Source organism: Hemitrygon akajei, chromosome 18, assembly GCF_048418815.1.
Source record: "Hemitrygon akajei chromosome 18, sHemAka1.3, whole genome shotgun sequence".
Taxonomy (NCBI): Eukaryota; Metazoa; Chordata; class Chondrichthyes; order Myliobatiformes; family Dasyatidae; genus Hemitrygon; species Hemitrygon akajei.
In genome coordinates, this window is record NC_133141.1 from 47,586,246 (window position 1) to 47,613,129 (window position 26,884).

The 26,884-nt window shown below is 40.3% G+C and overlaps 1 protein-coding gene across 3 annotated transcripts in view; it reads left to right on the plus strand.

Moving 5' to 3' along the window:
• Window positions 1-9,567: 9,567 nt before the first annotated feature.
• LOC140741434 (abl interactor 2-like) overlaps window positions 9,568-26,884 on the plus strand; it is a 53,710-nt gene continuing 36,393 nt past the window's right edge. For all 3 annotated transcript variants that reach the window (XM_073071611.1, XM_073071612.1, XM_073071613.1), the window contains exons 1-2: window positions 9,568-9,789; window positions 19,796-19,963. In XM_073071611.1, coding sequence (XP_072927712.1) covers window positions 9,655-9,789; window positions 19,796-19,963 — 303 coding nt within the window. In that variant the 5' untranslated portion in view covers window positions 9,568-9,654. The remainder of the gene's footprint in view (window positions 9,790-19,795; window positions 19,964-26,884) is intronic.

Sequence of the window (26,884 nt, forward strand, 5' to 3'; positions counted from 1 at the left end):
AAGCAGGGAGAAAATTCAAAACTCCCTGCAAAGGGACTTGGGAGTCATCATGCAGGATTCCTAAAAGTTAACTTGCAAGTTGAATCGGTGGTGTAGAAGACAAATGCATTGTTAGCATTCATTTCGAGAGGACGAAAATACAAAAGCAGGGACGTAATGCTGAAGCTTTATAAGGCATTGGTCAGATCACACTTGGAGTGTTGTGAGCAGTTTTTGGTCTCTTATCTAATAAAAGATGTGCTGGCATTGGAGAGAGTCCAGAGGAGGTTCATGCTAATGATTCTGGGAATGAAAGGGCTAATATATGAGGAGAATGTGATGGCTCTGGGCCTGTACTTGCTGGAGTTTAGAAGAATGAGGGGGATCACATTGAAACCTATTGAATACTGAAAGGCCAAGAGAGAGTGAATGTGGAGAGGATGTTTCCTATAGTGGAGGTGTCTAGGACTAGAGGACATATCCTTAGAATTGAGGAACATCCATTTGGAACAGAGATGAGGAGTTATTTCTTGAGCCAGAAGGTAATGAATCTGTTTGATTCATTGTGACAGACTGCTGTTGACACTGAGTCATTGGGTATATTTAGGACAAAGGTTGATAGTTCCTTGATTAGTCTGGATGTAAAAGGTTATGGAGAGAAGGCAAGAGAATGGGGTTGAGAGGGACAATAAATCAGCCATGATGGAATGGCAGAGCTGACTTGATGGGCTGAATAGCATACTTTTACTCCTGTGTCTTATGGTCTTTTGGTCTTAAATTGCTGGAAGATCTCAGCAGGTCAGGCAGCATCTATGGAAAAGAACAGTCGAAGCTTCGGGCCAAGATCCTTCATCAGAGGGAAAGGAGTACAAGCTGGCAGGTCACAAACATGAGAAAATCTGCAGATGCTGAAAATCCAAGCAACACACGCAAAATGCTGTAGGAACTCAGCGGGTCAGGCAGCATCCATGGGAAAGAGTACTGTTGACGTTTCGGGCTGAGACCCTTCATCAGGACTGTACTCTTTCCCATAGATGCTGCCTGGCCTGCTGAGTTCCTCCAGCATCTTGTGTGTGTTACAAGCTGGCAGGTGATCGGTTAGACCACATGAGGAAAAGGTGAGTGGGTGGGGGTCGGGTGATGCTGTGAGAAGCTGGAAGTGAGAAGGTGGAAGAGATAGAGGGCTGAGGAAGGAGGAATTCAGTAGGAGAAGACAGTGTAGTAAAGGGAAGTTGATGGGGAACTGAAGGGAGGTGATGGGCAGGGCATGAGTGCTGGGAAGGAGAAAAATGAGAGGGCCACCAGAATGAGGGAAGAAAACAAAAAATGGGGAAAGGGAAAAAAAGAGGAGAGTGGTTTCCAGAAGTCAGAGAAATTGATGTTCATATCATCAGGTTGGAGGCTGTGTTTGGCTCAGTTGTGGCAATAAAGGAGGCCATGAACAGTCACGTTGGTGGGCAACTGGGAAGTTGAATTGAAGTGAATGGCAACTGGGAGTTTCTGCCTTTTATGACAGACAGGGTGAAGGTGCTCAATAAAGCATCTTCATAAACCAATCATTTTCAGGTTGTAATTCCGTGATGATAGGGGTGCAACAGGGAGCAGTGCTGGGACCATCCATACAAGTGACTTGGATGAAGGAACCAAGTGGAAACATATTCAAGTTTGCTGATGATACTAAATTAATTGAAATGTGTTGGTGTTCAGAGGTGTCTGTTTATCAGGTTCAGCAAAGATTTAGAAAGGCAAATTATATAATGGCTTTTATTGTTACAAGATAAGTACAAGAATAAAGGTGCCTTATTGCATAATGCTGGGTCCAGCCGAGACTTGACTCAGAATATCATGCACGGGTCTGGTCTCCCTTATTACAATGAAGAGAGAACAATGAAGATTCACTTGACAGATTCTTGAGATGGCAATTTGTTCTGTAAGGAGAGATTAAGTACATTGGCCTCAATTCTCTTGAGCTTAGAAGAAAAAGAGTTATTCTTATTGAAATATACAGAATTCTTACTGGACTTCACAGGATTTATGCAAGGATGATGTTTTTCTTGGCTGGGGTATCAGAGTCCCAAAATAAGAGGTTAACCATTCAGAACTAAAGTGAGAAGAAATGTCTTCACCCAAAGGGTAGTGAGTCTTTAGAATTCTCTAACCAGAAAAGCCTGTGGAGGTTCAGTTACTGAGTATATTCAAGATAAAAACTAATAGTGTTTTTGATACTAGGGGATCAAGGGAGATGAGGTTAGTTCACAAAAATGCTGAGGTTAAAATCTCAGCCAGGATCTTATTGAATGCTAGAGGGGAATAAGTGGCTCCTGCTTTAGGTTCATTAGAAAGGAAGTAGGAAGAAGTAAATCAGAAATTGACATGAATGGCACCAAGGATGAGAATGAAAAAATGAGATGAGATTTGACAGGTATGCGCCATAACACGATGTGGCTAGTCAAAACAAACAAATTTTTATCCTAATATTAGCTAAAGGGAACTGATTTAAGGAGATTGGCAAAAGAACCAGAGACGACCTGAGGTAAAAGTTTTTTAAAAAATGAGCAGTTAGGATTTAAACTTAATTGACTGTGATGAAAGTGAATGCACTATTGGATAAATAACTGAAGGAAATGTAAGGTAGATGTATGGAAAAAGTGTTGGAATTGGGGCAACCAGAATTGCTCCTTAGCAGAATAGGAACAGGTTTGATGGGCCGAATAGACTCCCATGGCAATGTTCTCCTCTGTGACTTTACTCTGTGGTTGTGATTGGGACCTCACTGTACACCATTTATTGGTATAACACAACCAAACTCTGCAAAGTCTACAAAGCTCATTTGAAAATCTGACAGGATGTGGCTGTGGGAACCTGAGACGACAGTGCAGAGAAGTGGAGGTGTTGAGAGTATTGAATTGCCTGAGATTATTGTCGCTGACATTTTAAGATTCATCTGGTTAGAATTTTGGCTTGAAACTATAACTGAATCCATGATTTTGGGTTAACAACACCTTGCATCTAAATCGTATTTTTTTTAATATTGACAATCTTCCATGATGTTTCAAAGTGGGAAGTGAAACCACTAATTTCCAAGTGGATTGCTTGAGGATATATTTATTTCCTGGTGAAGTTATAATGGGAATGTTCTTCCTCCCTATTGGAGCCAAAGTTTGACTTCGGCTAATTTGCCAAAATGGTACTATCTCTGGATAACTAAACAGAGGATGACTTTTTAATGGTTAACACTTTATGCTCATAATAAAAAGTAAATGTTTTAAAAACAAGAAATCCTCTTTGCAAGTCAACCGTAAGTTGAAATCAGAAAACAGTATACAGTAAAGCTTCAATAATCCTGTTTGGAATTCTTAATGACCAAAAACTGTAATGCTGTGGCCATTACCAAGATTCGGCTGCCACAAGGGCAGAAGTGGCTGTTTGATGTTCTGGCTTTAGATGTTTCAAAAGGGACATGGAGGGAGGTAAAAGTGGGTGGGGGGTGGCACTGTTCATCAGTAAGAGTATCACAACTGCTGAAAGGGAGGACATCATGGAGGGATCATCTATTGTGTCAGTGTAGGTGGAAGTCAGCAACAGTTCAAAGTTGAAGTTCAAAGGAAATTTATTGTCAAAGTGCATGTATGTCAACATACATAACCCTGAAATTTGTTAGCTTGCAGGCATCTTCAATATATCTATCATAGAATAATAACCAAAACACATCATCACATTTGATTTGGCTGATGACAGTGGTGTCGTCAGCAAACTTGAATATGGCACTGGAGCTGTGCTTAGCCACACAGTCATAAGTGTAAAGCGAGTAGAGCAGGGGGCTAAGTACACAGTCCTGTGGTGCACCTGCACTGATGGAGATTATGAAGGAGATGCTGTTGCCAAACTGAACTGACTGGAGAGTGCAAGTGAGGAAATCGAGGATCCAATTGCATAGCAAGGTATTGATGCCCAGGTCTTGATGTTTATTGATTGAGGGGATAATAGCATTGAATGCCAAGCTGTAGTCAATGAAGACCATCCTGATGGATGTATCTTTGCTGTCCAGATGTTCCAGGGTTGAGTAAAGAGCCAAAGAGATGGCATCTGCTGTCGACCTGTAGCACCGGTAGGCAATTTGGAGCAAATCCAAGTCACATCTCAGGAAGAGTTGATATGTTTCATCACCAACCTCTCAAAACACTTTATCACTGTGGGCATAAGTGCTACTAGATGATAGTCATTGAGGCAGGTTACCACGTTCTTCTTAGGCACCGTTATAATTGAAGCGAGCTTGAAGCAGTAGGGTAACTCAGATTGCTGAAGAGAGTGGTTAAAGATGTCAGTGAACACTCCAGCCAGTTGATCATCACAGGTCTTTATTACTTGGTCAGGTATGTCATCTGGGACCAGATGCTTTCCGTGGATTCACCCTCATGTAGGATGCTCTCACATCGACCTCAGAGACTGAAATCACATGGTCATCGGGGGTTGTGGGAGATTGTGATGGTTCCTCCATTTTTGACAGTCAAAGTGAGCATTAAAGGCATTGAGCTCATCTGGAAGTGAAATCCTGTTGTCACCTATGCCGCTTGGTTTTATTTTATAAGACGTAATGGCAATCAAGCCCTGCCATAGCTGTTGAGCATTCTTTGTTGATTCAACGTTTGCCATTTTGCCCATGAGATGGCTTTCTGGAGATCGTACCTGGACCTCTTGTTTCTTACTTGGTCACCAGACTTGTATGACTCTGATCTGGCCCTCAGCAAGTTGCGGATCTCCTGGTTCAAAGGTTTGAAAGGTGCATTTATTGTCAGGGAAATTCTTTTTTTTTCATCCAGGGCTTCTGGTTGGGAAAGACTCTGAATGACTTTGTGGGAACACACTCGTCTAAAACTGGTTTTATAAAGTCCGTGACAACAATGGCGTATTCATTCAGATCCATAGATGAGTCCTCGAACACGGCCCTGTCCACTGACTCGAAGCAATCCTGCAGCTGCTCCTCTGACTCCAGCGACCACCTCTTTGCTGTCCTAACTTCTGGAGCTTTTCTCTTTGGCCTCTACCTGATTATAGGTAGGACGAGGACAGCCAAGTGATCAGATTTACCGAAATGCGGTCTGAGCATGGAACAGTAGGCATTCCTTATCTCAGCATAACAGTGGTCTAGTATGTTGGGACCTCTAATGCTACAGGTTATATGCTCATGGTAATTGGGCAGGTTGAAGTCTGTTTGAAGTCATCAACTTTGATTTGAAATGCATCAGGATGGATTGTTTCTTGTTCGGAGTTGGCATCATGTAGTCTCTGAAGCACTTGAATTTAGTTGACCTTCCTTGATATAGAAAGGGAGCAAACAGTCTATTGGGGCTATTTTGTAACAACCAAGATGCTGAAGAACAGATTGGGAAGCAGATTTTGGGAAGGTGAAAAAATAACATGTTTATTGTCATGGGTGACTTCAACTTCCATAATATTGATTGGTGCCTCCTTAGTACAAAAGGTTTAGATGCAGCAGAATATCCAGGAAGGATGCCTGGCACAGTATGTTGACAAGCCAACTCAAGGGGAGACCATGTTGGATCCAGTGATGAACCTGGTCAGCTGAGAGATCTCTTGATGTGCAAGCATTTTGTACCTTTACTATAGCCTTGACCAAGGATAGGAGCAGATATGGTTGAGTATTTATTTTTGGGAAGGTTAATTTTGTTGGTATTAGACAGGAACTTGAGATTATAAAATGGGATCAAATGTTCTCAGAGAAATACAAAACAGAAATGTGGAGGTTGTTTAGGAAGCACTTGCATGGGTTCTGGATAGGTTCGTCCCACTGAAACAAAGAAAGGAACCATGGCGAACAAGAGATCGTGGATATTTAGTCAAGAGGATAAAAGCATACCTAAGGTTTCAAAAATAAAAATCAGACAGGGCTCTTGAGAATTATAAGGTTAGCTAAGAATGAGCCTACAAAGGACTTAGATGAGCTACACACAAAAAATGCTCAAGGAACTCAACAGGTCAGGCAGCATCTATGGAAATGAGTAAATAGTCAATGTTTTGGGCCAAGACCCTTCTTCAGGACTAGAAAGGAAGAGGGGAGATGCCAGAATAAAATGGAGGGGGTGGGGAAGGAAGACCTGCTAGAAGATAGGTGAATCCAGGTGGGTAGGAAAGGTAAAGGGCTGGAGAAGAAGGACTCTAATAGGAGAGGGGAATGAGTTATGGGAGAAAGGGAAGAAGGAGGGGCACCATGGGGAAGTGATAGGCAAGTGAGGGGAAACAATGAGAGGCTGGAGTGGAGAATAGAAGAGGAACAAAAAAAAATACTGGAAGGGGAAATCAATGTTCATGCCATCATCTTGGAAGCTACCTAAACAGAATACAAGGTATTGCTCCTCCAACCGGAGAGTGACCTCTTTGAGACAAAAGAGGAGGCCGTGGGCCAACATATCAGAACAGGAATGGGCTTGAAAAGGACACGAGAACTCCTCAGTGAGTAGGATTAGCAAAAACGCCAAGTGAAGACCAGGAGGATGACTAGACCGAGGGTAGAACTGTTTAGGGATAAAGGGGAAACATATGTCTGGAGGTGGAGAAAGTAGTGGAGGTCATTAATGAATATTTTGCCTCAGAGTTCACCAGTGAGAGAGACCTTAACAAATGTGAGGTCAGCATGGAACAGACTAATGTACTGGAGCATGTGGTGAGTAAGAAAGAAGCAATGTTGGAGTTTTGGTAAATATTAGGATAGATAAGATCCCAGCTGGTGGTGTACTGGCATCCACATCAGATTTTGAGGTGAGTGGTCCCAGGTTTGAATCCAGCTCCTTGCATGCTTTCCATCTGTGTTGCATTGAGCATGGAGCTAGCAATTCGAGTTAATAAAAAACAGACAAAAATACGAAAGAAATGGCAAGATTGCCACCCGTTGCGCCACAACAACAGATAAAGTTCAGCAATAACAGATAAGTCCCTGGGGCCGGACAGAATATACCCCAGATTATGATGGAAAGTGAGGGAAGAGACTGCTGGGGTGCTGACAATGATTTTTGCGTCCTTCCTGACCACAGGAGTTGTCCAGGTGATTGGTGGATGTGAAGTGTTATTCCATTGTTCATAAATAGGGATAATCCTAGGAACTATAGACTAGCACTGAGTCTTGCATCAGTGGTGGGTAAACTAATGAAAGGGTTCTGAGAGACAGGATTTATGAGCATTTGGAGAAGCATAGTCTTATTAGAGATAGTCAACATGGCTTTCTGAGAGGCAGGTTGTGCCTCATGAGCATGATTGAGTTTTTCGAGGAGGTAACAAAGCACCCCTGTAACCTTTGACCCCCCCCACTAAGCAACAACAAATCAGCCTCTGTTTTAAATATACCCATTGACTTAGCCTCCACAGCTGTCTGTGGCAATGAAAGCTCACACAACATCAAAGTTCAAAGTAAATTTGTTATCAAAGCACAGATAATGTCACCATATACTACCCTGAGATTTGTTTTCTTGCAAGCATACTGAGTAAATCCAAGAAACACAATGGAATTAATGAAAGACCACACCTAACAGGATGGAAAAACAACCAACATGCAAATGACAACAAACTGTGCAAATATGAAAGAAAAAAATAATATTAATAATAAATAAATAAGCAACAAATATCAAGTATATGAGATGGAGAGTCCTTGAAGATGAGTCCATAGGTTGTGGGAACAGTTCAGTGATAGGGTGAGTGAAGTTGAGTGAAGTTATCCCCATCGGTTCAAGAGACTGATGGTTGATGGGTAATAATTGTCTCTGAACTTGGTAGTGCAGTTCCAGAGTCTCCATCAGTGTGAAGCGAGCAAGGCCTGGATGGTGGGGTCCTTGATGATGCATGCTGCTTTCCTGCGACAATGTTCCATACAGATGTGCTCAATTGTGGGGAAAGCTTTACCCATGATAGACTGGGTCACAAGCATTACATTCTGTAGGATTTTCTTTTCAAGGGCATTGGTGTTTCCATACCAGGGCTTGATGCAGCCAGTCAATATACTCTCCACCACACATCTATAGAAGTGTGTCAAAATTTTAGATGTCATGCCAAATCTTTGCAAGCTTCTAAGGAAGTAGAGGCCCTGCCATGCTTTCTTTGTAACGTTGAACATCGTGGGCCAAATGGCCCATTCAGAGTGGTACTGTTCTTTGTTCTATGTTCTTTGTAATCAGATTAGTTCATTGTCCAAAATGTGGGCCCAGGGACCCATAGTACAAGCTTAGAGCATAGCCAGAGTTGGCATCCAGAATGCAACCTGGGCTGGGGATGGGACTGTGGGCTGAGAATATGACTGGAGTTGAATTATGGGTCAGGATGCTAGGAGTCCTGAACGTGGGGAGCTTTGCGGCTAATGCTGGGGTCCAGAGTACTTGTATATTTCCAGCTTCCTTTAAACTCACTGGGTTCAGTAGAAAATTCATTATACTACATAACATGTAAAAACAAAGAGAAATAAAAGTATGATTGTGTATAACAAGAATAACATGCAATAGTCCAGAAAATCTGCTGATCTGGTACTCATGGGTATCCAGTTATTGGAGTTTTACTGTAAATCAAAATGTGCAAGAATTGAATATACAGTACTAACATTTAAGTTTGTGGAAAATGGTATCTCTACTCAATATCTAGTGTCTGGGGATATAGTTTAGGGAAAGAACATTTAACTGCAGATAAAGAAATTCCTGATGGTATCCATCTAATAGCCTTAGCATTCAATGTTGGTATGGACTTACAGGGTTGTTTCAATACTGTATGTTCTGTCTAACATGGCAGACGTCACATCTCCAGACAGAACTGTCTACATTGTCCTTGTGTTAAATGTTTGGAAAACTGGAGGCAGATTTTTTAGCCCAATTCCATTAGACCCAAGGAGAATTATTATCTGGTTCTAACTAATCATTTTGGTGCAATCTTGACCTGAAATGGCAGCTATCCTTTTGTCTCCACAGATGCTGGCAACATTTTGTTTTTTAGTTCCAGACTTCAGTATCTGCAGTCTCCTCTGTCTCCAGAATAATTTCTCTTTTTCACTTATTATTTCAGTCATGAGAAGCTATGTATGCTGTTGTTGAATGTTATGTCTATTTCCTATCTTCTTTTGTCAATCACTTAAAGGGCAAGCATAATTGGCAAATACAAAAGTTTTGATCTAATTTACACAGAAATTTTACTGTATATTGTTTTCTAATAAGAATGAATTATGGAAACTGAATCTCATTGAGAGTGTCCACTCTTAATTGGGAGGACCCACCAAATGTTGATTGAATATGATCTATGTAGCTTGTTTTATTCATGTTTAATTGGGTAAATACATTCATTTGACATTGCGGGGGAGAAATAAAGTGATCTTCTACTTTAACTTATGAAAAATAAACTTTAACAAAGTTCAGTTTGGTTTAAAAAGAACATTTTTACCTCTTAAATGTAAATCTTACATAGTTTGTACAATTTTCTTTAATAATATTTTGATTCAATCGAAACTGCACAGAAAAAGATTTCTGACATTACCTTTCTAAATAAACAATGCTTTTATATAAGGCGCAGCAATTTTTTTTTCTGGTGCAAAGAATGCCCAGAATGCTTCTGATTGAAAGAGCTCAATAAATAGACAGAGACAGGGGAAAACCTCAACATTAAAACCTGAGCATTCACAGAAAGAAGGAAATGAAACAGTCTGACTGCAAAATGGCAGAAATTCAGAAGTTACTTCAAGACATTCCGGCAGATAAACAAGTTTTGGTGGAAAACTACACAAAACTCCAGCAAGTAGCAGAACACTGTGAAAGTAACTATGTAGAGGTATGTGAATTCATTTGATGTACTTGCAACAATGACTGTCTTAACTATAGCTGCAATACATTCTCAATAACATTGTTCAACTGCTCACTCATAACGATAGCTTGCACTTCTGTGTCAACTTTGCGATATAGCCTGACCACTATGCAGTTCTCTGCAAAATATTACTAATTACTCTACTCATTACAACACTTTTTATCACTACTGGTTCAATGTTTGAAATTCTGTTCTCACGTACTCTAAACTGACAAAATGCAAAGTAATATTTCAGGCAGATATTTGAAAGATAAAATCTGAATGAAAAATTGACAGTTATCTTTTCATTTATTTATTGAACAGCATCAGAAATTATTTACTCACTCACAGAATTGGAAGTGTATTTGTCAAGCTCTGCTATGAGAATTTTAAACAGTACTCATAGACTTGCGTACTAATCTACCCTGCTTTGCACTGGAGTGCTGTGGGTGCAAGGCTGGCAGTAGAACACACTCCTAGTTTCCGTGAAGTTGTGTGCTCTGCATTTCAATACCTGCAGCTAATGAATGCACATGGCAATTTATTCAATGCTCATTGGATTATAGCAGTTGACAGAAGTGCCTAGAGTTTTAAAAGTTTGTGGATTAGGACGAAGTAAATGATTAAGTACTAAACGATTACTGCTGTCAGATTTGAAGTAATGATATTACATATAATAGTTAGATTGCATTACTGTATAAGTCCAGTACTGGAACTGTTCTTTCAATATTCATATTTTAATGGCATCTTCTCCCATAGAAATATTTTTAAGAACCCAGTGGGGCATAAATTATTGAAATTGTGGCCAAACACATAACTTCCTCACTTCTAACAATACTGTCAGGAAACTGAGGTTGCCAGAAAAATTTGAATTAATGTGTATAACAATGTAGAGTTAAGCTGGGAAACAGAGTTCTTCAAAATCTTGCATTAATTTTGAAATACTGCCTACATAATTTTTTTAAACAGACTTTGACATGACCAGAGATGAACTCTTGCTGAGACCTTGAAAATCAGCATGAGAGCAGAAGTTATAAGCTGCCTTCCTCATTATTTCATTAACTTTTGGACGTCCCACTTTAGGATGAAAGTGGTAGAAATGCAAATGCTGACGTTTCTGGTACATGTCAATCAAATGGGTGGTATTTTAGAACCAATGAAGTTAAAAAGCAGAATTTATTCATGACATTTAATTCCTCATACATTCTTGATGTGCTGCAGTTTTGGAAAAATAATTTTCATGTAATGAATAAGATTTTTCTTTTTGTTGATTTATTACACTGGAAAACAGTTTTATTTTCAAAACTGTTGCTTCCTAAGGATTTTTTTTGTTTATGATAGACCACTTGAAGTTGAACACACAAAAAAAATTCAGACTACTTGTATCATGTAGGAATTTGGTGGAACAAAAAATTAACTTTTATTGAATATAATATGTTTAATTGCATAACAGTGCTGATGCTTTGCAATAGTTCTTCTAAGCTAAAAAGGTTTTGTTGATGATTTTGATTTGTACTCGGTGTCTGAGGATTCTCGCTTAAGTGTCCAACAATAATCACCCAGCACTGATGGATTCCAGTTGCCCTGATACCGTTTCTCCATGACTGCAACGTCCTGGTGAAACCTTTCACTATGCTCGTCACTGACGGCGCCAGTATTTGCAGGGAAAAAGTCTAAATGGGAATGCAGATAATGAATCTTTAGTAACATGTTGCACCTCATGGTTTTGTATGCTTGAAGCATGTTGTCAACCAGCTGCGCATGGTTTGGTGCTCTGTAGTTGCAAAGAAAATTTTCAACATCCTTGAATGTTTTTCATGCGATTTTCTCCGGTCGCACTAGAAGTTCTTTGAATTGCTTGTCATTGATGACCTGTTTTTTATTTGTGGACCAACAACAATGCCTTCCTTTATCTTGACATCAATAAGTCTGGGAAATATCTGTCTCAAAAATTGAAATCCTTCATGAAAATTTATAGCTTTTCTAAAACCTCTCCTGCTATGCAGCACTTGCCTTTCTAAGCATGCCCAGGAAGTCCTGGACAAGATGGAAGGCTTTTCATCTCACATTGTGGGCACCATTTTATTTGACTTGAATTATGAATTGAAATAACAAATTTAGGTGATTTAAAAAAAAATGGTGCATGAAAGGGAAACTTCACAGTGATTTTTCATGATCAGCAGCCCAAAACCCTTAAGGTCCATCCAAAAGTAATCTTAAAGCAAAATTTTTGTTATCCTATATCATTGGGTGCTAACTTTAATGTGATCAAAATATGAAATAGTAAAAAGAAATGATGAAAATACTCACCAGATCAAATGTGTAAGTGAAGCATGATTAATGTTCTGAATCAATGAACTTTCATTAGAACTAATTAAAATTGAAGACAGAGGTGCTGAGAAAGGAGAGGACATAAAGGATGGTCTGCGACAGGATAGATTGCAGGAGAAATCAAATGTCAGAAAGAGTGATAGTGCAAGGCAAAAAAATGTGGTAATAGAGCCGACAAAATAACAAAAGGTGTGTTCAGGGGTGGTATAATTCAAACAGCATCATTAACTTATTACATAATAAAATACTGAAATCTCAAATGAAAACAGGACTTGAAAAAGAAAATTTATTTTCAATATAAAGTATATATACCGAAGAAGAACACGCTGCAAAGTTCTTTACATTCTTAATGTCATTTGGTCTATACGCTTAGTGTGTCGCTGGTTCTATACACAATAGTGTTTGTATACCTTTCTTTCTGGTACATAGCACCATTGCCACTTATATAGCCTCCTGGGTGAGACATCTTCTATTTCTTTGAGGGGCTTTTCCATGTTACTCTGCAATGTCAAATAGTGGAAAGAGGCTACACTCTGGTCCTTCCACATAGACCCTTTGCATTGGCTGAAACCATCTTCAGTGCATCCCTCAGCATTTAGTCTTGCTGGAATGCCCCGTTGGGAACATTCCTTGACGGACGTTGTAGGTCTAGAAGACCTATAATTTTTGGGTAGACTAAAGGGCATCTTTTATCGTATTGATGATCTTCCAGCAGCACTTGTCATCCATCTCTGTGTCACTGGGAACAGCCATAAATCAGGAAGTCTTTTATGCAGACTGAGTCTTTTTTGCAGTCTCTTATGCAAATGAACTGTGACCAGGACTCTCTCACCTTTCTTGAGATCCTCTGAGGAAGTCAACATTCTGCAAAGAGCCGGGCAGTTGTCTCCTCCCCATCACTGCTGTCCTGAGGACAGCGTGTGTTGGGAGTGAGATTCCGCTGTACAGGAAGGATTTGACAAGGAGGGTTTCTCTCATGACCAGCCAAGTAAGGTTTCAGTGCTTGTTGGTCAGATCTGGTGATGAGGCTTTCTGCCAGATGGTTTGGACAGTTTACACAGGGAACCACCCCACAAAATCTGTCGCGTCTTTGTTCTGCAATACCTAGAGTATGTTCCATGTTGTTTATTGCCTGGTGGACTTGTGGACAAAAATATGTGTCCAGAAGAACTTTTCCATAGGTAATGCGGCAACGTCCAGCACCCACATACTCTGGTTCCAAATAAGCCTGATGCAGCCACACAACAAGGGTGGGGGGTCATCAGGGTGAGAATAATGCTGGGTATACCTTTGCTCCAACTGTGAATCTTTTGGAGGAAAAACTATGAGCATGTCTCATCCTGGTTTACAGAACAGACTCTGGATCATAAGCCATTCCATCATGGCTGATTTATTATCCCTCTCAAGCCCATTCTCCTGTCTGCTCCCAATAACCTTTGACACCCTTACTAATCAAGAACCTATTAATACCCACTTTAATACCCAATGGCTTGGCCTACGCCATCAGAAGCAATGAACTCCACAAATTCATTACCCTCTAGCTAAAGAAATACTTCTGCATCTCTGTTCTAAATGGATGTCCCTGTATCCTGAGGGTGTGCCTTCTAGTCCTAGATTCACCCACTATAGGAAGTATCCTCTCCACATCCACTCTACCTAGGCCTTTCAATATTCAATAGATTTTGTTATGAGATCTCATTGAAACCTATTGGAATATGGTCTTGTAAGAATTTGAGACACATAATGTGGTATGGTGTCTCTTTACGTCTCAGAGCAACTCCCTTACATCCACACCTCTTGATTGAAGAAGGAAAAGCTGCTACAAGTATGCCTGGAGTTAGCAGAATTCTCTCTAACTCTGTCTTACTTTCTGAACACTTTTCAGGGTGAAGAACCACTTGATGCTCTTCCTGGTTGCTTTCCGCCAGTGCATCAGGGAGTCAAACTGGGGTTTCATGCTTTCCCAAACTTCGTAGTCCCTTTTTAGTTCCTTGATATTCTCTGGTGTCAGCAGCTTAGCATTCAATTTCTAGATCCCCCTGTCCACCTTCAGGTTCTCCTGCAGGTGACAGGAAGCCCAGAGGAGGTTGTTGTCAGAGAAGAACATGCCATAACATTTGTGAATCTAACCGTGACTGTCTTTGATACAAAGAGGAAGTCGATTCTGGACTGTGATGAATCACCTGGTCATAATTAGGTGGCTGTGGTGTGCTTCATTTGCAGGGTTGCTGAAGGCATTGCACATCTTTGCATCTTTGTCTACTTCCATCACAGATGGAAATGACTGTCTGAAGATGTTGAGTTCAAATGTAGATGCTCTGAACACAGTCACCATGTCTGTGTTGACTTTCTCCAATTTTGAGACCAAATGAGATGATTGCTTTGATGTATCAAAATCATATAAATTGTTTAGTTGTCAAACAACTGGGGACTGAATCATGAAAGGATCATCTTGATATTAATGTGATTTAAAGTTATATGTAGATGTTTGTTAGAGTTTAGAATGGCTGGCTTGTTCGTATTAATATGACTATCATTTGTTAATTATATAGCAGATTTAATCTGTACCCAGGCAGCTCAAATCCTTACAAATAAAATATTCTAATTTTGCATCTTTTTTGGTTTCCTATTGTGATATATTTATAACAAGGACCAAGAATCCTGCTTGCAAACCAAACCCAGCAAGGGAAAAATAAATGGAGTTATCAATAGCAAAGTTGTAATTTTTAGGCTTTCGAACTGGTATCAAGTTTCACATTCAATTGAAAACTTGATCTTGCCATTTCCTTTATATAGTGCCATATTTTTGGGAACTCTATTCTGTGCTGGAATTTAGAAATCCAACCCAGCATGATATTTTGTACCCTGTGTACGACACACATAGGTCACAGTGACATGATAAGCTTGGCCGAATATCGCTGCACAAATCTGGGCAACATGTATGAGCCCATTGAAAGGCAAGGCCATGAGCAATGATGCTTTGAGTCAAATTGATCCAATCCAGATGTTTGAGACCTCTATTGATATGCTTGAAAGAGTCTGACCCTGCCTACATTACTACCTGGAATCCAAGATGTTTATCCTTTACCAGATATGTGCCTTCCTTAGGTTTTCATAGTTATTGATTGCCTTCATCTCTGCTTGTCACTGCTGATATCCCCAGACATCCTAATTTATCTCCCTGTTACTCCTTCCTCCAAGTATCCTTGAACTAGCTGCTCACCCACAATCATCTTCCAGAACCGCCATGACCGTGTCAGAGCACTGACATGCACAACCAATCATCTCCAAAGTCAGCACCTCTTCCTCCACTGCCATCGTAAGGGATTCTCTGACTATCCGCTCCAGTGGGAACGTGCTGTATTAAAGTCTGGTTGTCCGCATTAATTACACTTCTCAAAAGAGATTCATGCAGCTCAATCCAAAGGACCTATTGGGCAGGAATTTGCAGCTTAGTTATTGGTTTTGCAGTGGTATACTTCATTCCAAAGTTATATGTGAATAAAATGATGAACTATTGAAATGTGTGGTGCATTACAAAACAGCTAAGCTTGAGTGAAACCACAAAAATGAGGTTTAAGTAATAGCTTGGTTTGCACATCACAACTCACCAGTTCTGCAATATGCATCTTTCTTTAATTTCCAGTTGGTTTTAATATACATTAATGAGAATTACTGAACACCTTTTTTAAATATTGTTCCTACAGAAGTTCATTTTTGTAGGGATAAAGTGCCTTGTGGTGACTTGTATTTTATACCAGAACAACTTGCCTTAACTATGTCATTATCAATAATAAATTATGCACTTTACACACTTTGACATATTGCTTAGCAGAAAATAATCCTATTCTAATTGTTTCATTTGAATATGAAAACGGATTACAAAATTAAATACATTTCTGAAAATTGTATTGTTGCTGCAGGAACTTAAATAGAGTTGGAACACTGAACAGCTAAAAGGATTCTGTTATCTTGTTATATTTTAATGAACTCTTTCCTTTGTTACATTATATAACCTGTCATCATATTGCCAAAAATTGGAGAAATGCTTTAATTGTATGAGCCATTATAACAGCCGCTATTTACAATTGTAAACAGAATGAAAAAATTAAGAATTGGTTTACTAGATTTGCTCCATTCACAGTGTGTTAATTGTTAATTTTTGCATTGTGCACCAGGGATATATTTAAATGTGTTAAGCTGAAGCAAGAAGTGTAATAACAAAACTAATTTCAGCATTCTAAATCAATGTAATGTACCTTTCCTACATACCTAATAGTGGTAATTTAAGGTAGTCAATAATTTCTTAAAGTGAACAGATAAGTCATGGGGAATAAAAGAATTGTTTTGGAGCAGTTCAGTTAGTTTTGGACACACGGTCCTCATCTTCTCCTACTTCTCAAAATGTGTCAATTGCCTCAAAAAAGCAGGCCATTTGGCCCACTAAGTTTGAGCTGACCATTTTGAGCTGATCTTACTCTATTTCACTTTCTTCTCCCCACATTCTCATCAACTCCCCCCTAGATTCCACACACACGGGTAAGTTACAGTAGTCAACTAACTAGCATATCTATGGGATGTGTGAGGAAACTGGAACAGCCCAAGGAAGTCCAGACCATGACAGAAAGATCTGCAAATTACAAACAGACAGCAGCAGAGGTCAGCATTGAACCCAGGTCACACTGGCATCAGCTCCATGAGCTGCACCAATGGACCCTCTTTTCCTGATTGAGGGATTGGATAAACAAACATTGTCGAGATGCACTGCTGCCAAATGTTTTGGTAGTTACACAAAACAAGCCTGGATAACTCACCCTCTTCCTTATATAACCACTACAACCAGCCACTTTCCCACCTCCTTCCCCCACCAGCCCATTGTCCAACCTGAATGGCCCTCACGGAATGACTTGAATTATAATGAGAACTGACAGACTATGAATTTAAGTACTCTGTAGATGTACAAAAAGTTGTGATGAAAGCAATTTTATTTCAGTTTAAGGAACCAGAGATTCTATCATTGTAGAGGAGGCCATTAGGCCAATTTTAGCTAAATGTGAAAACACTGATGTTTCAGCACTAAATTAAAATTTATCCCCCTATCCTATTTGCTCCCCATAACCTCTCTGCTTCAAATGTTTATCCTATTTTATAGAGAGAGAGAGAGAGAGAGAGAGAGAGATCTGTCTCAGCTATTATCCCCTGACTTCAAAGGCATTACCATCACCGAATTCCCTACTATCCATATCGTGGTGGTGTCCATTGGCCACAAACCAAACCGGCCAATGGACACCATTTTGGTTAGCATGATAGCATAGCCGTTAACATAACACTATAACAGTGTTAGCAACCTGGGTTCAATTCCCACCACAATCTTAAGGAGTTTGTGCATTCTCCCCGTGACTGCGTAGGTTTCCTCTGGGTGCTCTGGTTTCCTCCCACAGTCCAGAAACATACAGGTTAGTCGGTTAAATAGTCACATGGTGTAATTGGACAGCACAGGCTCATTGCGTCAGAGGGGCCTGTTACCGTGCTGTATTTTTAAATAAAAATGAAAAAGAATAAAATTATACACAATGTTACTAGAGCAGGTCAGAGGCTGGGAACTCTGTGGTGAATAACCCACCTCCTAATTCCTCAAAGCCTCTCCACCATCCACAAAGTTCAAGTGAGGCGTGTGCCACAGTACTCTCCACTTCCCTGAATGAATGCAGCTTCAACAACTCTCAAGAAGCTCGACACCACACAGAAGTCAGCAGCCTGCTTGATAAGCACCCATCCACAATCACTCACTCCACTACTGATGCACAGTAGCAGTACCAGCTACAGGATGCACTGAAGCAACTCATCAAGACTCCTTCGAAGCACCTTCGAAACTCACAACCTCTACCAGCAAGGAGGAGGGCAGTAAAAGCATAGGGAATGCCACCACCCTTCCCAGACACACAGCAGCCTGACTTGGAAATTTATCTCAGTTCCTTCACCATTGCTGGTTCAAAATTTCTTCTTCTCCGTGGATCATCACCTTGTCGTGGTGGAGAAGCTTGTGTGGTCCTGAGATCCCGAGAGCGATGCTGTCTGGAGCTATGCTCCTGGTAGGGTCACCCATGGTGGTAAGGTCGAGGGTGAGGTCCCTGACAAAGAACAACAAAAATCCTGGAACTTCTTCCCTAACAATATTGTGGGAAAACCTCAAGAACTGCAGTAACTCAAGAAGGCAGCTCATGACCACCTTCTAAAAGGCAATTAGGGAGGGGCAATTAAATGCCAACTCAGCTTATGAAACCACTATCCCTTGAACAAATTATAAACAAAAAGCATCTTGAAGTAGAGATGTATTATCATCTCTTTTCTCTTTCCTCTTTTCAGGAACAGACTTAGACTGGTGACAGCTGGATCTGCAGGAGAAGGGAATTGCTCAAATGGGAAAAGGGCTAGGTCCATTGAGAGGATTAGGAGGAGGCATTATTGAGCTGGTTAATAAAGCAGTAAAGACAACGGATAAGATATAGAATTTGATGTAACCAAAAATAAGGAATTAAAAGCCAGCTTGAATCAAGGATATGTAGTTGCAAAAATAGGATTTTAACATGGGAACTTGTCTGGTTCTGACCTGTCTTGTTGTGATTGTCTAATTGAAAAAGGGATAGTTGTATTTCTTTAAGAACATAGAACAGTATGGCACAGAACAGGCGCTTTGGCCCACAATGTTGTGTTGACCTTTTAACTTACTCTAAGATCAATCGAACCCTTCCCTCCCCCATAGCCCTCCATTTTTCTTTCATTCATCCATGTGCCTATATGAGTCTCTTAAATGTCCTTAATGTATTTGCTTCTACCACCACCCTTAGCAACATGTTCAATGCACCAACCACTCTGTGTGGAAAAAAAATACCTTCATCTGATATCCCCCCCCCCCCCCCCCATACTTCCCTCCAATCACCTTAAAATTATGCACCCTTGTAGTAGCCACTTCAATCCTGGAAAAATGTCTCTGACTATCCACTCTATCCATGCCTCTCATTATCTTGTACACCCCTGTCAAGTCACCTCACATTTTTCTTCACTCTACTATTTGTAAGAAAATGTTACAATGAATTCCCTACCAAGATGTGGAAAATTAAGCAAGGTACTTTATCTCACTTAAACCACATTGTCAACCATGTTAGACATTCCTCAGATCTTGGGGTTAGGTAAAAGTGTAGAGCTCAGTCAACATGGCTTCCTACTTGTGCTTTGAGCACAGTCTGCATATCATGGGAAATTGTTGCAATTAAAACAAAGTTAGGAACAGAATAGTTTATGGTGTGCAGTAGAATGGAGCTATAATTGCATTTTCAAATGTGGAAAAAGTAACTTTCCACGCTGTCTGCACAAATGAACTAATTAAGAGGAAAATGTTGCTGTATTTTCTGTCTTGTTGTACTAGTTGTATTTCAAATCTCAGGTACATATTGTAATAATAAAATCTGAATATGATTGCTTAATTTTAACATTCTCACAAATAAATAAATCACAATTTTCCATGATTTCTTTAGAAACATTTTAAAATAAAAATGGTGCAGCACAGTACAATAACATGTCTCAACCTCTGGAGTGAACATCATAAAATCAGTCCGGAGCATGTTTATAGGCGAAGCCCTAAATGAATTTATTTCTCTTACAGTCTCAAGACAAGGCTAAAGCTCTTCAGGAGACCAAGGCCTATGCCACCCAATCTCTTGCAGGTGTGGTGTATCAGATCAATACACTGGCTGAGAAGGTGCTCAGACTACTTGACTTACAGGCTTCTGAAATCTCCCAGATGGAATCTTCTATCAACTGCATATCTCAGGTGAAAATGAATCTTCATTTGTTTGCCTTTCCACTTTTGAAAACTGGAAACTATCTCTCTCTTGCTGCCTGTCTGCCTCTTTCTCTCTGTGTCTGTATGTCTGTCTCTGTGCCTGTCTGTCTGTTTCTCTTTGTCTCTTTGTGTGTGCTTTTCTCTGTCTGCTCTCTCTCTCTCTCCCTCCCTCCCTTCCTCTTTATTTCTCTCTCTGTCTGCCTTTCTCTATGTCTGTTCGTCTGTCTGTCCCTCTCTGGAAAGCAGGCAATGATATGAAATTTTCTTCAATGCTCATTGCAACCTTGAGGAACTAACGTTTTTCAGTTCAATGGCAAGTTTGTGGAACTTCAAATAAAATCCTTAAGGTTCTGGAAATGTTAACTAAAATTACAATTAAAAAATCCATATTAATAATGCAACCTGCTGAATGATTTGGTTTTGTGTGTGAATTGCTACTTTCGATATGCTCTAAAACTTCTTTATCAGCCCACTTCAAATTTTCTGCTTACCTGTTAAATTTTCCTTTAATATTTTCTGTTACCAACCATTGTCCTTATACTTTCCAATCATGTGGCTTTCTGTCAAAGTACTGTTAAACAGTTTTCCAGAGATTAATGAATCGTACGATTGAGGTATTCTGCTCATTGAAAAACAAAGATAACAGCATCTGTTCCATTAGCTGGAACAATTTGATTCATACTGGGAAAAATGGTTTAACTACATAACGCCTCATAGGCCTGATTTTATTCTCACAAATCAATGAATATGTTGTAAAAAAAAAGATCACTCCCTACTTGTACATAGTTCTTTTGCTTGTTTTTTCTCTCCACTCTTTTCTATAAGTGCATACCTCAGATAAATAGTATGTGGAGATTTGTGATATATATGTACAATGTCTGAAATCCATCTTATGGAAAAGTTTGTTTGATGATGAACTTCAATAAAAAAATAAATTACAAAAAAAAAGACAAAGAAAGTACTACAGAGGACAAATTTCTTCTCCATGCCATTCTGAAGTTCCATTTCAGAAAAAATGTTGTAAGGTAACATTTTCATTTAGCTGATTAAAAAATGATTTGTATTTAGATATCACCTTCGATGAATGTCATATGCACTTTATAGACAATGAAGCACTTTCAGGAGTCCAGATGCAATATGCTACAGATGTTGGAAGTCTAAACTAAAATACTGGAAATATTCCACAATGCAGCCCATATTTTTGGAGAGACAAACTGGGCTAACTTATCAGATCAATGACCCTTCATCAAAGTCTGATGACCTGAAGCACCAATTTTCTTTCTTCAATATGTTGCCTGATCTGAGTGTTTCCAGTATTTTCCATTTCATTTTTAAAGTGTAGTCACAATTGTAATAGTAATACAGTATAATATTGATTCTAAAGCAATGCCACATACTGACCCTAAATAAAATTAATTTGTGTACAATAATTTCTCAATAGCAATGTGTTAAGACCAAATAATCAGTTGACTAAAGAAAAAAGTATTAGCCAAGACATCAGCAATTAAATATTGTAAATCCATTAGAGATAAAGGACATTTCATTCAAAAGACCGGTGGCTAGAAGTTCATCCTTGATCAACAAGACATAACAGCATCTCTAAAATCCATACTTAGTGATTCCAGGCAAACTTTTCCAACAGTGTAATACCACCTTACTGTAGTGATTTTCTCAGGTCTCTGGAGCAGGATTTCATCCCATAACCTTCCAGCTCTGAGGTGAAGCAGCTCCACCTTTCGGTCAAAAGTATAGCACTGTGTTTGGATATTTAGTTAACCAAATTCATCTTCAGGGAGATATGCACTGATGTTGTCATGCTTTTAAAAACGAAAATAGACAAATTTGGCACAAGGTTCTTTCAGTATTCCTCAAACAGTTGAAATACTCTGCTGTAATTAAGCACAAGATCCAGAACTTGTTCATGAACATCACAAAGAGGGTGGTGTTAACAAAGTTTGTGGTACTGCTGGAGAGTAACAGCTTTGTGCATAAGACCCTTGAGTTTCCTTCCAAGTACACACGCCTTACATAGGACAATGGGCTGAAATCTTGTTCCCAGCTCAATCTCTTTAGTGGAAAAGAAAAAGCAGTTATTTGTGACGCTGCCTCGAAATGCTGTGCGTGTTGACTGAAAATCCCCTTCTGTCCCAGTTTTAGAAATGCAAGATACCCTAATTGCCTCTGTTAGTCACTGTTGCTTTGTCTACTTACTCACAATTCATGAGAGACAGAAACTGGTGAGAGGAAATCTTATACATAACAGATAATTTCCATTTAAAAATCATTGTATGTGTTAATAAATGAACCCTTATAAAGATCTTACCTTGGTGTGCTTTTGAGTCAGTGTGAGTATGAATGGCACAGAGGTGCAGTCAGTAAGAGCAGTGGCCTCACAGTTCCATTGACCTAGCTCAATCCTGACCAGTGCTGTCTCTTTGGAGTATGCACATTCTTCTTGGGACTGGGTGGTTTTCTTCCCACATCCGAAAAACGTGTGTGTTGATAAGTTAACTAACAAGCATAAATTGCTCCTGGTGTGTCACAGTGTGGTAGAATTTGGTTGGAATTGATAGGAATGTGAGAGGAATGAAATAGATAAGGGTATGGTTAGTGCAAATATCAATGCTCCAGTAGTAGGTCCAGACTGCTGTACCTCTCCATTGAGTATCAATTGTGAGCACACAATGCTCAAATCACACAGCAAGACTCAGAAAATGGATGAGAAAGGGTTAAGTTTTTGAATGCAGAAGCTTTTAATATTTCCTCTTTCATCAGTTTTTGCAGCTTTATAAGACTATTTAAGCCACATCTGGAGCATTGCATTCAATTCTGGTCAGTGCATTACAGGAAAGATGTGGAGGGTTTGGGAAGGCTGCTGAAGAGGTTTACCACAGAGCTGCCTGATTTAGAGAGCATGTATTATAAGGAGAAGTTGCACAAATTTGGGCTGTTTTCTTTGGAGCAGTGGAGGCTGAACAAAAACCTGATAGAAGTTCATAAGATTATGAGGACATACAGTAGATATAGTAGACAGCCAGGGTTGAAATGTCTAAGACTAGAGGGTATTGAGTGAGAGGAGGGTAAGTTCAAAGGAAATCTGTGGGGCAAGTATCTTGCACAGAGTGATATGTGCCTGAAGTGTGTTGTCAGGGAAAGCAAATACAGTAGAGGCATTGAAAGGCTCTTCGGCTCATGAACGTCAGTGAATGGAGGGGTATGGACATTGTGGAGGCAGAAAGGAACAATTTACTGTGAGGTTTAATTACAATTTTTATTAGTTCGGCACAGCATTAAGGGCCAAATGGCCAGTTCAGATGCTGTACTGTTCTATGTTCTTTTAGATGCAGATTTTTTAAAAAACAATTTCCTTCTTTCCCGAGTATGTGCACTTACTTTTAAACGGTTTAGTACAGAAACTACTGCACTTTGATGTAGTTATTCAACATTGTAAGTGGCAAGCATTGTGCAACCTGCTCCATTTACAAAAAAACAATTGAACTTAGAGCATAGTTAATATTAAAAGGAAATTTGTAGTGTTATGTGTGTGTTTGTGTAGATGTTCAAAGGTTGCAGTTCTTGGTTTTATTTCCTTTTTCTTGAAGCTGTAAAGGTTGCTGGAAGCCAAAAGGGAGAGAAATATAGTAGTGATTTGTACATAAGATTTAGTCTGCAGCCAGGATGAAGGGCAGCTCTGGTGCAGCTATTGCCAAAAGATGGATGTAACAATCACCTAATGGGAAACTCCAGAGTTATTGCCATTATACTACCTATGATATACAGGACCTGATGAAGGGTCTCAACCCAAAACATTGACTGCTTATTCATTTCCATTGATGCTGCCTGACCTGCTGAGTTCCTCCAGCATTTTGTGTGTGTTGCTTTGGATTTCCAGCATCTGCAGATCTTCTCGTATGTTTAGGTGCAAAGTTAGGTGCAAAGCTGAAGGGCAGGACCTCCAGGGTAACAATCTCAGGATTGCTACCTGTGCCACGTGCGAGTGAGGCAAGGAACAGAAGGATTATACAGATTAATACGTGGCTGAGAGGATGGTGTAGGAGGGAGGGCTTCAGGTTTTTAGATAATTGGGCTTTGTTCCAGGGAAGGTGGGATCTGTTCCGACGGGACGGTTTACACCTGAACTGGAGCGGTACTAACATTCTTGCAGGGAAGTTTGCTAGTGCTGCTCGGGGGAGGGGGGGGTTTAAACTAAATTTGCAGGGTGCAGGGATCCAGAATGTGAGAGAGGATAGCGAGATGAAGAATAAAGGACAGGTGGGGACTACACAGTTCCAGAATATTAAATGTGTAGTAGAGGAAGGTGGGGCGGAACAAGCGATAAGGAGGACACACGTACAGAGGGATGGTCTGACGGAACATGGAGTTAAATGTGCAGAAAGAATAAGTAAATTTAGGAAGGACAATAAAATTCAAGGGGCGTATAGCCCGATGGGAGTTCGGGGAGCTGGGTTAAGCACAATAGGCAGAAATTTAAACAGAGAGAGGAGAAATGGGCTAAAAATTCTATATCTGAATGCACGAAGTGTCAGCAATAAGGCAGATGAGCTTGAAGCTCAGGTGCGAATGGGTAACTATGATGTTGTTGGGATAACGGAGACATGGCTGCAGGGAGATCAGACCTGGGAAATGAATGTACAAGGGTATACGTGCTATCGTAGGGACAGAAATGTGGGCAGAGGGAGTGGGGTGGCCCTGTTGGTGAGGAATGAGATTCAGTCCTTTGCAAGGGGGGACATAGGGTCAGGAGAAGTAGAGTCTGTGTGGATAGAACTGAGGAACAGTAAGGGCAAAAGGACCCTAATGGGTGTTGTCTACAGGCCACCAAACAGTAGCATGGATATTGGGTGCAAGTTGAATAGGGAGTTAACATTGGCATGTGGCAAAGGTAATGTCGCAGTAGTTATGGGGGATTTCAGCATGCAGGTGAACTGGGAGAATCAGGTTGGTGCTGGACCACAGGATAGGGAGTTTGTAGAGTGCCTATGGGATGCATTCTTGGAACAGCTTGTACGAGACCCGACTAGGGAAAAGGCTATTCTGGATTTAGTGTTGTGTAATGAACAGGATTTGATAAGCGATCTTGAAGTAAAGGAGCCATTAGGAGGTAGTGACCATAATATGATAAGTTTTTATCTGCAATTTGAGAAGGATAAGGGCAGATCGGAGGTGTCAGTGTTGCAGTTGAACAAAGGAGACTATGGAGCCATGAGGGAGGAGCTGGCCAAAGTTAACTGGACGGATATCCTAGCAGAAAAGACTGGAACAGCAATGGCAGGTATTCTTGGGAATAATGCACAAGGTGCAAAATCAATTCATCCCCCGGAGAAGGAAGGATTCAAAGGGGGGAAAGGAGCCACAGTGGTTGACAAAGGAAGTCAGAGATTGCATAGCATTAAAAAAAAGGAAGTATGACAGAGCTAAGGTGAGTGGGAGGACAGATGATTGGGAAATTTTTAAGGAACAACAGAACTTAACTAAAAAGGCAATACGGGGAGAAAAAAATGAGGTATGAACGCAAGCTAGCCAGGAATATAAAGGAGGATAGCAAAAGCTTTTTTAGGTATGTGAAGAGAAAGAAGATAGTTAAGAACAATGTTGGGGCCTTGAAGAATGAATTGGGTGAAATTGTTATGGGAAACAGAGAAATGGCAGAAGAATTTAATAAATACTTTAGATCTGTCTTCACTAGGGAAGACACAAGCAATCTCCCAGATGTATGGATTGGCCAAGGACATAGGGTAACAGAGGAAATGAAACAGATTGACATTAGGAAGGAAATGGTGATGAGAAGACTGATGGGACTGAAGGCTGACAAATCCCCAGGTCCAGATGGTCTGCATCCTAGGGTACTAAAGGAGATGGCTCTGGATATTGCGGATGCATTGGTAATCATTTTCCAATGTTCCTTAGATTCAGGATCAGTTCCTGAGGATTGGAGAATGGCTAATGTTATCCCATTTTGTAAGAAAGGAGGGAGGGAGAAAACAGAGAACTATCATCCTGTCAGCCTAACATCAGTACTGGGGAAGATGCTAGAGTCCATTATTAAAGATGAAATAGTGGCATATCTAGATAGCAGTGATAGGATTGGGCCGAGCCAGCATGGAGTTACCAAGGGTAAATCATGCTTGACTAATCTGTTGGAGTTTTTTGAGGATGTAACCAAGAAGTTAGACAAGGGAGATCCAGTGGATGTAGTGTACCTCGATTTTCAGAAGGCATTTCATAAGGTCCCACATAGGAGATTGGTGGGTAAAATCAGAGCTCATGGCATTGGGGGGAAGCTATTGACATGGATAGAAAACTGGTTGGCAGATAGAAAGCAAAGGGTAGTGGTGAATGGGTGTTTCTTGGAATGGCAGGTGGTGACTAGTGGGGTGCCACAGGGCTCGGTATTGGGACCACAACTGTTTACGATTTACATCAACAATTTAGATGAAGGCATTGAGAATAACATCAGCAAGTTTGCTGATGATACTAAGCTGGGTGGCAGTGTGACATGTGATGAGGATGTTAGGAGAATTCAGGGTGACTTGGATAGGCTGGGTGAGTGGGCAGATACTTGGCAGATGACGTTTAATGTGAATAAGTGTGAGGTTATCCACTTTGGGAGTAAGAACAGGAAGGCAGATTATTATCTGAACGGTGTAAAGTTAGGTAAGGGAGAAATACAAAGAGATCTAGGAGTCCTTGTTCATCAGTCACTGAAGGTGAATGAGCAAGTGCAGAAGGCAGTGAAGAAGGCTAATGGAATGTTGGCCTTTATTACAAAGGGAATTGAGTACAAGAGCAAGGAAATCCTTTTGCATTTGTACAGGGCCCTGGTGAGACCACACCTGGAGTATTGTGTACAGTTTTGGTCTCCAGGGTTAAGGAAGGACATCCTGGCTG